At 36.8% G+C, this 11,542-nt stretch overlaps 2 protein-coding genes across 2 annotated transcripts; both read left to right on the top strand. All coding sequences in view use genetic code 12, as the record gives it.

The window, feature by feature from the left end:
• Positions 1-4,116: 4,116 nt before the first annotated feature.
• Positions 4,117-5,450, top strand: J8A68_006089 (uncharacterized protein; the record flags this gene model as incomplete). The annotated part of the gene is made up of 2 exons (XM_049410224.1): positions 4,117-4,960; positions 5,041-5,450. The coding sequence occupies 2 exons, from the start codon at positions 4,117-4,119 to the stop codon at positions 5,448-5,450; spliced, it is 1,254 nt and encodes a 417-aa protein (XP_049260633.1).
• Positions 5,451-9,301: 3,851 nt separating this feature from the next.
• On the top strand, positions 9,302-11,479 carry J8A68_006090 (uncharacterized protein; the record flags this gene model as incomplete). Its single annotated transcript, XM_049410227.1, has 1 exon — positions 9,302-11,479. The coding sequence occupies one exon, from the start codon at positions 9,302-9,304 to the stop codon at positions 11,477-11,479; it is 2,178 nt and encodes a 725-aa protein (XP_049260634.1).
• Between the last annotated feature and the right edge of the window lie 63 nt (positions 11,480-11,542).

The raw sequence follows: 11,542 nt of genomic DNA on the forward strand, positions 1-11,542 counted from the left end.
TCTTCTTGTTGGCTTTTACGATTTATATAACACTATAGCTCGAATATAGTAGAAAAGAATAAAAAAAATTGTCGTTCTATGCAATTACTCCTTCTAAATAACCTCTGTATTTATCACTCATTTATACATTAATTTTCTTTAACAGGTTGGACAACCAACGCCCAATTTACATCCCGATGTAGTAATCTTCATTTCGGGATCCACTCATGTTACCTAAACTACGAGTTCTTCTGGAGTAGAGGGTATTTTTCCGGCGATTGTGGATTATACTACTCCAACTCCTGCTCCTTATGAAAAACCAGCATTTAGGTTGATTATGAGTAAGAGAATTGTACTTGTAGTTATTCTCTCTAGAAGTTGAAACTCTGGCGAAGTACCACTTATAAGAAATCCTAATAAAATAAATTTTTTATGGCTGTTTATAGATTTGATTTGTAAAGGGATGTACCCAATAAATTTAATCCAAATTACCGAACAATCCAAAAAAAAAGCACAAAAAATGGGCCTTTGTTGTTGAAATAAAATTAATCCAATGGCTTATCCGTGAGAAAGTCGGGTAATACTCTCGAAATAGAAAAAGATACCAAACAAACAAACTGACCGAACCTCCATTTTACGTATATAGCGATAATAGCTAAGGACGTCCCCCCCCCCCTCGCACCCTTTTTGAGACAAAAAACCAAAAAAATTAGTTAATGATCGGTTTGCACCATGTTTATTCTCTAAATAATGGCCAAATTAAACGAGTACGTACATCAGATTCCATCAATCCATTAGTAGAAGCTGAGAAGAAGATTGTTGACAGGAACCTGAGTTAAAATAGCGTTTCTGCATCTCATAAACTCTAATTCTAGGTCGAAATTCGCATTTGAACGCCCATTTCAAAGTTTATTTAGAAAATATCTAACCCTGGCTCTTTCTTAAAAATAGTAAGGACAACTATTGCGTACCGTGACATGACAAGTGGGTTGAGCTTAGATATGTAAGCAGCCATTTTGGTATTATCCTGAAAGATTTTGGTTTGGGTTAGTAATATCCAATCAAACTATACTTTTGCTGTCTTTGGGAAGCTTTGCTAGTTCGGTTTCTGACTGATTTCCTGGTTGGCATCTACAATTATGACGGCTCTAGAATAGCTCGCCGATGAGTGATACTTATTAGGTAGTAAAAACTATGATTAAATGTTCATTCGGAAAGCTTGTGCCCAATGCTTTAGTAAGAGCTACATCGTTCACCTAGCCCGTCACTAACGATCTCAGGGGGGGACGGCGTTTGCATTGAAAACGATTATGTTAAGGTGGTCATCCAAGTGAAATCTACTGTCTAAAATTGAAATATTTGCAAAAGAAGAAACCCATTTGGAAAACCATTGCAAATTAACATACCGGTGGAGAAGATCAAACATATTTTCCGAAGGGACCAAGTTTCGTCCCAAACAATAGTTGCTACCATCAAACCATGAATATTTAACATATTGATACAAATGGGTTTTCTTTAAGGTCTCTCAAATATCACAAATGTTGTGGGCTCCGTGCAGAATTTTCAAAGTCTAAATCAACGGGATGGAGATAAAAACAAGTTCTTATAGAGGTTGGCAATATCTTTTCATGTGCGTAGCCCTAACAGACACCAGTTTTCTTGAGAAATATGTGATGAGCAGGAGGGTGGGAAAGGTTTACGATGCAAAGGGCTTTGGAGGCAAATGATTGGGAATGGGTTTTATTTCATACAGATTCAAAATTGATGAATTTGGTCATGAGACTAGCTCAAACAACTAGTTGTATGTAGATTATTTCTCAAGGTTTCTAACTTCATTCGTTTCGAGAAGGGTATGTTATTGTATAGAAGTCGGTACACTCTGTGCTTGTCTAAACCTATCGAGCTTTCGGAAAACCTACATGGATTCGCATTTTCTTGCCGTATCAGTGGTACGTTGGTTCTCTCGTTTATTTTGAAACATGCATGGATGCGCGTTTGAACAATGAAAATTAGATCTTCGCCTCAAGCATGGCTTATCCATTCCAAAAAGCGATCTAAAAAAATCTTGCAAGAAAATCTAAGTGTGAACTTTCTTTGGAATAAAAGTGCAACATTTACGAAAAATTGCTCTTCAAAGAAAGTAGCGAGAAATAACCGGGTATCCGAACTAATTAAAAAAACCAAAGTTTGGGGCAACATCACATGTATAAAAATAATACTTTTCCATCGTATGTGAAACCAAAGATACTTGGTCATCTAAATCCCGTGCTTTTTACAGATACCCGAGCAATCGCAAGGGAACGCCATTTCAACATGCATAGTGCATTTACGGCATAGGCTCTGTACATTGCCTATGCTACATATAAGAGAGGTGTCATCATGCATTACAACGGCTCCAGCGGTACTTTCCAGTGTTTTATTCCGCGCGGACAACTCCCGAATTATTATTTTGCTATCTCAAACCATTTCAGTAACCTATTGCCACTTTAGCTTTCATCCATATACCCTACGTACCAAAAATGACGCTTCTCACTTGCATACGTCGTAGAAGGTTCATTCCTAGACGCATGGTTGCTTCGGGGAACAATAAGCGTCACGGAAAAGATATCCTGGATTCCATCGTCACGCAAAAAAATATTATTTTAGCGCATTTGATGACGTAATAAATTCATGAAGAAGAAAAGAAACAGATAGAAAAGTTTTTGCGCAGCGGATCATTCTGACACCATCGGATAACACGTTGAACTATCCAGTCAAAGTAATGCACAATGTAGCTTGTCAAAATTCCCAATCTGAGTTAGTGGCGATGATGTCAATTTCTTTGAGAAAGTAGTATAGACGCAAATTTGTATGACATTGTCTGACATCTATTAGGCACGCATTCGTCTGACAAACTGCATTCGCTTGCATAAGATATTACGTAAATCGATTAATGAATTCGCTAAGATCGTTCCGAAGAGATTTTATTTTTAGTTGCAACTTTATGGGTTACGAAGAAAATAAAAATCAACAAAAGAAAGTTATTTTCTGTTTCGGGGTCACGAACATGTCGTGACAACTTGAGAAAAGGTGACATTCAAAAAAAAATGACATCGAAATCATTCTTGTCATAAAACCCAGTCATTGCGAAGGCATATCCGAAAACATCCGCCATAGCCAGTATTATGCTTTCTATTTGAAAGACTTAAAGCATTCCAATGGTTTTCGTTCTTTTTTTTTTCTGGTAACAATAATTTGCCATTTTCTTTGTTAAGATTTTTTCTCTTTAGGAATATCACAGTTTGGAGAATAGATATCATCCAGAACTTGAATAGCACGGATTGGATAGCCCATTATCCGACTACTTTACTTCAATTAGAAAGATGTTGCAAATTTCTATTTTAAGCAAAATGACAGCATTCGGAGTTTTTTTCCTTGTAATATTTATTTTTTTTTTACATATTTTTTCGGAGTTCAGCAATGAATGTTGCACAGTTCTTTTTTCTTCATCCCGATTATTTGTTCGGAAGAACCCTGATGCGGATCTTCCGTAAAAAAATTTTTAGGGAGTTATTTTCATACAAAATCCATTATTTTTACACCGCAATAAATCAAGGGAAGTTGCTACGGGGAAGCAAAAAAGATAATTAAGGTATATCCAAACGCTTTATGGGTGACAGTCCATCAAAATTTATGATATTGTAAAAGCACATTCCTTTTTATCACTGTTCTAAAATTCTTTAGGTTTTCCTGATTTTGATCCGAGGATAATATTCCGGTTCTTGAAAAAATAATCATGGCTAGTGCATTAAAAAATATATTTAAAATTAAAAAATATCTCTGAACTTTTTTGCTGCGAAAAGTCATTCATATCGATTGAACTTCTAAACCATATCACCCGTTCTTCCTGGAAACACTGATCAAATCCATGATGTAATTAATGCTACATATCAACAATAAGATAGGGCATCCCATGTGGCGAAGTATCCCAGTCGTACGGCATCCCATGCGGCTGAGACACTCAATTCAAGTATAAATAGAGGCGGGCATCTCTTTTTCTTCCAGGCTTTTCCATCATCTTTCTGCTTCAAGTTTACTACCAAACAACAATACATACACATAACAAGAATTTCTTAAATATAAAGCTATTAAACAAAAATGAGATTATTACTCATCCTTAGTTATTTTATTGCAGCAGTCTTGTCGCACGCGACTATTACAACCCTTCCAAAACCCCAACCGACTCCCCAGGCTACTTGTGATCCAGAAAACATTGCTCCAGCTTGCGATTTTACGCCTGGTGCAAGATCAAAAAGTTGTGGTTTTCCTAAATTTAAAGATTTTAAATACCAATATGTCAAATGGATTGAGGATGATATCTACCAAGTCTGGGTTGAATTTGAAATATCAGACGGCATCACTAAAGCTTCACTTTCCACCCTTGAAATGTTAGGTTTGGAAACGCCTAATAATTATTTAAACGGTAAGCTTGTATTGATGAACAGAGCAAACAAAATTGATCTTGTCGGTACCGCTGAAAGACATTTTAGCGTTGTTTATTTAATGAAGGCAACTCGTGTCGGTAACAAAGCTTGTGCTCATCCAATTAGATATGAATATACCTGGTGCAATAAGCTAGACGGATCTTATATTCCAGCCAACTGCGACAACGCAAAATTGCCTTTTTATGCTCTGTACGTATTTGAATGTCCCGTTGGAGAAGATTTAGTTGATGGACCAATGTTCTGTTGGGATTTGCAGTGTGGTGTGCCTTTGCCTGAAACATCTACTGAAGAACCAGAAACATCTACCGAAGAACCGGAAACATCCACTGAGGAACCAGAAACATCCACTGAGGAACCAACAACGTCTACTGAAGAACCAGAAACATCTACCGAAGAACCAGAAACATCCACTGAAGAACCAGAAACATCCACTGAGGAACCAACAACGTCTACTGAAGAACCAGAAACATCTACCGAAGAACCAGNGAACCAGAAACGTCACCAGAACCTAAACCATCAACTTCGGCAGAACCAGAACCCTCACCTGAACCTGGGCCCTCATCATCAGGGGTTCCAGATGAGTCAAGTGCTACAACTACTACAACTGATACGGCTACTACAACTGATACGGCTACTACAACTGATACTCTTACTTCAACTCAGTCTCAATCTGAAACTACCAAGACCGAGTCCAGTGATGTCACGCCCACAACAATTATTACAACTACAATTTCTGGTACTTCTACCATTGAAACTATTTCGACAACATCTTCCATTGATACCTATGTCACCATCATTACTGTTCCAACTTCTGTTCGTACTTCAACAATACTTCCAGATGTTCCTGATGTTACTATAAGTGTTATCATTGACACTGTCCTGGAATCACAAACCGCTCCAATTCCTTCACAATATGACGATGGAGCAAATTCTAAAAGTCTTCACGTTCTCGTTGCAATGCTTGCTTTTATTAATGTTATTTTATGATTTCAATGTCTTCTTGTTGGCTTTTACGATTTATATAACACTATAGCTCGAATATAGTAGAAAATAATAAAAAAAAACTCGTTCTATTCAATTTCTCTTTCTAAATAACTTCTGTATTTATCACTCATTTATTCTTTTTCTTTGAGGGGTTGGACAAACAACATTCAATTACAACCCGATGTAATAATCATCACTCCTGTTGCTGAAATTACTACTTTTCCCGAACTAGAGGGTGTTGTTCCGGCGATTGTGGGTTCCACTACTCTTTATGAAGGCGCAGCATCTACGTTGATTATTAGCAACATAATTGTACTTGTAGCTATTCGTTGTTTTTATAAGTTGAAAATCTGGCTAAGCGCCACTTATAAGAAATCCTGTAAAATTTCCAAAACAATGTGTTTATGGCTGTTTATAATTTGATTTGCAAAAGGGTGTTCCCAATAAATTTAATCCAAAATATCCAATAATCCAAAAAAAATTAAAAAATAAGCCTTTGTTGTTGAAATAAAGTTATTTTTTTTTTTTTTTACATAATAGGCGTGCGTTAAACTACGTACAATATAAAAAAGGCTATATAAAATACCGGGGGAGACGATCAAACATATTTTCCGAAGGGACCAAACAATAGTTGCTAACATCAAACAATGAATATTTAACATTTGATACAAATGGGTTTTCTTTAAGGTCTCTCAAAAATCACAAATGTAGTGGGTTCTGTGGAGAATTTTCAAAGTCTGAATCAATCCGATGGAGATAAAAACAAGTTCTTATAGAGGATGGCAATATCACCAGTTTTCTTGGGAAATATGTGGCGAGCAGGAGGATGGGAAAGGTTTACAATGCAAAGAGCTTTGGAACTAAATTATTGGCAATGGGTTTTATTTATAGATTCAAAATTTTGTCTATCTCAAACAACTACTTGTATGTAGGTCCATTTATATTTCTCAAACTATGGATCTTCATTCATTTCGAGAAGGGTATGCTCTTGTTTAGAAGTTGGTGCACATTGTTCTTGTCTAGACCTAGATTCGCCTTTTCTTGCCGTATCAGCGGTATATTGTTTCATTCGTTGACACATGCATGAATGCGCGTTTGATTGTTTGAACAATGAAAATTGGATCTTCGCCACATGCACGGCTTATCCATGCCAAAAAGTGATCTCAAAACAATCTTACAAAAACATCTAAGTGTCAACTTTCTTTGGAATAAAAGTGTACCATTTACAAAAGTTACTCTTGAAGGAAAGTCGGAAATGATTGTGTTGAGAGTTGTGGCAAGACTTCTTGTGTTCTCAATCAAAATTAATAAAAGTGTTTCAAATAAAAGTTTAATAAAAATATCAAATAAAAGTTAATAAATAAAAGTTAACAAAAGTATATCAAATAAAAGTTATAATTCACCACCATGAATATTGCGATATGAGGTGGTAAATTCAACAGAAAATAAACGCTGTATTATTTTATAAATTCTATATTACAAGAGAAAAAAAAATTAGTTAATTAGTTCTTTTACAATTAATCAAAATATGTCTAGTATTAACGATATTCTTAATGGTCTTAACTCTGAGTTTGCTGATGATGCAAATACAGGTACTGATAACAATGCAAACAGAGATACTGGTGCTAATGATGATAATGGTGACAATGCACTGACTAATCATTTCCAAGAGACTGGGTATCCGAGATGATGGTAAACCCAAAATGGAACAGCGTCACATTTCTAAAAATACTACTTTTCGATTGTATGCGAAACCAAAAGATACTTGGTCATCTAAATCTCGTGATTTTTTACAGATACCAGATCAATTTCAAGGGAGTTCCATTTCAACATGCATAGCTCATTTTCGGCATAGCTACTGTACATTGCATATGCTACATATAGCTGGTGCCATCATACATTACAAGGGTTTCAGCGCTTCTTTCCAGTGAGTTTTCAGGGTTTTTATTCCGGACGGGCGATTCCCGAATAATTCATTTGCTATCTCAAGCCATAGCTCATTACCATTTTAGCTTTCATCCAATATACCGTACTTAACAAAATTGGCCCTTCTCACTTGCATGCGTTTAAAGCGAAAAATCATTCCTCGTCGAATTTCGGCTTGGGGAAGATAATATTCCTGGTCATCGAAAAGATATCCTAGCCCGACGTCAAGTAAAAAATATTATTGCAGAACAATAATATTCCTGGTCACGGAAAACATATCCTGGATTCCGAGGTCACACAAAATGTATTATCTCAGGGCTTGTTTTTGTTTTGTTCGTTTCATGAGGTATTGATGAAGAGCAAAAAGAAACCAAGGTTTTCTCGCTGCAGAACATTCTGACACCGTTGGATAACATGTCTTTGAACTATCCGATCAAAGTAATGAACAATATAGCTTGTCAAAATTCCAAACTGAATCAGTGGAGATGAAGTCAATTTCTTTGAGAGAGTAATATAGACGCAACTTTTGTGTTTGACATTGGGTATTGAAATTTATTAGGAAGGCATTCGTGCGACAAACTGCAATCGCTTGCATAAGGTATTTTGTAAAACGTTTAATCAATTCGCTAAGGTCGTCCCGATGAGATCTTATTTTTAGATTACGGGTTTCTGATGGGTTACCAAAAAATTAAAAAATAAAAATAAACAAATAATTATCTGTTCCGGGGTCACGAACACGTCGTGACAACTTGAGAAAAGGTGGCATTGAAAAGAAAATATCACATCGAAATCATTCTTGTCAAAAGCCCTGCCATTTCAAAGGCATAGCAGAAAACAACCGCCGTAACCAATATTGGGCTTTCTATTTAAAAGACCAAAAACATGCCAATGACTTTCGTTCTGTTCTTTTTCTTGCAACAATAATTTGCCATTTTCTTTGTTAAGATTTTTTCTCTCTAGGAATATCACATTTTGGAGAATAGATATCATCCAGAACTTGAAAAGCAAGAACTGAGTGGCCCATTATCCTATTTATTTATTTCAATTGGAACGATGTTGCAAATTTCTATTTTAAGCAAGATGATAGCATTCGGAGTTTTTTTGGCTGTATTTTTTCAGTGTGCATCTGTACATGAAGTGCATATTTATAGTTTTTGTATTAAAAATAAAGTTAGTACCGTTCTTCGTAAAAATAAAAAAAAGAATCATTCTCAATTAGGATTATTTGTCGTGTTCGGAAGAACCCCGCTGAAGAACTTGTTTAAAAACACATTTTTTGGGAGTTATTTTCCTACCAAATCCATTATTTTTATACCACAATAAATCAAAAGAAGTTGCTACTGAATGAAGCAAAAAAATTATATAAGGTATATCCTAACACTTCATGGGTGGCAGTCCATCAAAATTTATGTTCCTGTAAAAGTTCATTCCTTTTTATCGCTGTTCTAAATTTTTTAATCCGAGGATACTATTCTGTTTGCTGAAAAAATAATCATGGCTAGTGCCTTAAAAAATAAATTTAAAACTAAAAAATATCTCTAAACTATTTTTGCTGCAAAAAGTCATTCATGTCGATTGAACTTATAAATCATATCACCCGTTCTTCTTGGAAAGGCTGATCAAACAAATTATATAATTATTACTACATGTCAACAAGAAGATACATCGCCGCACGCCCATCATGTAATTATTGCTACATGTCAACAAGAAGATAAATCGCCGCATGCCCATCATGTAATTATTGCTACATGTCAACAAGAAGATACATCGCCTCATGCGGCCATATATCTCTCAATTCAAGTATAAATAGAGGTGGTGTTCTCTTTCTCTTCCGGGCTTTTCCTTCTTCTCTCTTCTTCAAGTTAACTAGCAGACAGCAATACATACACATAACAACAATTTCTTAAATATAAAGCTATTAAACAAAAATGAAATTATTACTTATCCTTAGTTATTTTATTGTAGCAGTCTTGTCGCACGCGACTATTACAACGCTTCCAAACCCCAAACCGACTCCCCAGGCTACTTGTAAACTGTCAAGTATTGCTACAGCTTGCAGTGTTAAGATCGGGGAAAGATCAAAAGACTTGAAATATGCTACATTCAAGACCTTTCAATACAAAAGTGTCAAATGGATTAAGGATGATATCTACCAAGTTGAGGTTGAATTTGAAATATCAAACGGCATCAATAAAAAGTCACTTTCCACCCTTAGATTGTTAGATTTGCAAACTCCTGATAATTATTTAAATGGTATGGCTGAATTAATTAACGTAGCAAAGAAGATTGATAAAGTCGAAAACGATGAAAAACATATCACCGTTGTTTGGTTAATGAAGGCAACTCGTGTCGGTAACAAAGCTTGTGCTCATTCATTTAGTCTAGAATACAACTGGTGCGATAAGAATGACGGAACTTATATTGCAGCCAACTGCGACAAGCCAACCAAGCCTCCTTATGCTCGTTACGTATTTGAATGTCCAGCTAAAAATGAATTAGCTGATGGAGCAATGTACTGTTGGGATTTGGGATGTGGAATGCCTGTGCCTGAAACATCTTCTGAAGAACCAGAAACATCTTCTGAAGAACCGGAATCATCTACTGAAGAACCAGAAACATCTACTGAACCAGAAACATCCACTGAGGAACCAACAACGTCTACTGAAGTACCAGAAACATCTACTGAGGAACCAACAACGTCTACTGAAGAACCAGAAACATCTACCGAAGAACCAGAAACATCTACTGAGGAACCAGAAACTTCTTCCGAAGTACCTGAAACGTCACCTGAACCTGAACCTTCATCTTCGCCAGAACCAGAAACATCCACTGAGGAACCAGAATCATCCACTGAGGAACCAGAATCATCCACTGAGGAACCAACAACATCTACTGAAGAACCAGAAACATCTACCGAAGAACAAGAAACATCTACTGAGGAACCAGAAACTTCTTCCGAAGTACCTGAAACGTCGCCTGAACCTGAACCTTCATCTTCGCCAGAACCAGAAACGTCACCAGAACCAGAAACTTCACCTGAACCTGAAGCTTCATCTTCACCTGAACCAGAAACATCCACTGAGGAACCAGAATCATCCACTGAGGAACCAGAATCATCCACTGAGGAACCAACAACATCTACTGAAGAACCAGAAACATCTACCGAAGAACAAGAAACATCTACTGAGGAACCAGAAACTTCTTCCGAAGTACCTGAAACGTCGCCTGAACCTGAACCTTCATCTTCGCCAGAACCAGAAACGTCACCAGAACCAGAAACGTCACCAGAACCAGAAACATCCACTGAGGAACCAGAAACATCCACTGAGGGACCAACAACGTCTACCGAAGAACCAGAAACATCGTCGCCAGAACCAGAAACGTCACCAGAACCTGAACCTTCATCTTCGCCAGAACCAGAAACTTCACCTGAACCTGAACCTTCATCTTCACCTTCTCCAGAACCTAAACCCTCATCTTCGGCAGAACCAGAACCCTCACCTGAACCTAAGCCTTCATCGTCAGTGGGTCCAGAAGAGTCAAGTACTACAACCACTACAACTACTTCAACTCAGCCTCAATCTGAAACTACCAAGTCCGAGTCCAGTGATGTCACGTCTACAACAATTATTACAAGTACAATTACTGGTACTTCTACCTTTGAAACTACTTTGACAACAACTGAAACCATCACCACCGTCTGCTCAAGTAGTATCCCTACAACAATAGTCATCACTACTGAATATCCTGCTACTTTAACAACTACTACCGTTGACAACTATGTCACCACCATTACTGTTCCATGCACCACTGTTGAAACAATCACTGTCCCAACTTCTGCAACTGAATCTACAACTATCATTGTTTATACAACCACCGAGCCTGTTACAATTACGGTTAGTGGAGAACCCTGTACCACTGTTACCGAGGTTGTTCGTACTTTAACAATACTTCCAGATGTTCCTGATGTTACTGTAAGTGTTGTCACTGACATTATTCTGGAATCGCACACCGCTCCAATTCCTTCACAATATGACGATGGAGCAAATTCTAAAACTCTTCACGTTCTCGTTGCAATGCTTGCTTTTATTAATGTTATTTTATGATTTCAGTGTCTTCTTGTTGGCTTTTACGATTTATATAACACTATAGCTCGAATATAGTAGAAA

This window comes from Hemisphaericaspora subhashii, assembly GCF_019202705.1.
Source record: "Hemisphaericaspora subhashii strain CBS 10753 chromosome Unknown scaffold197, whole genome shotgun sequence".
Lineage (NCBI taxonomy): Eukaryota > Fungi > Ascomycota > Pichiomycetes > Serinales > Debaryomycetaceae > Hemisphaericaspora > Hemisphaericaspora subhashii.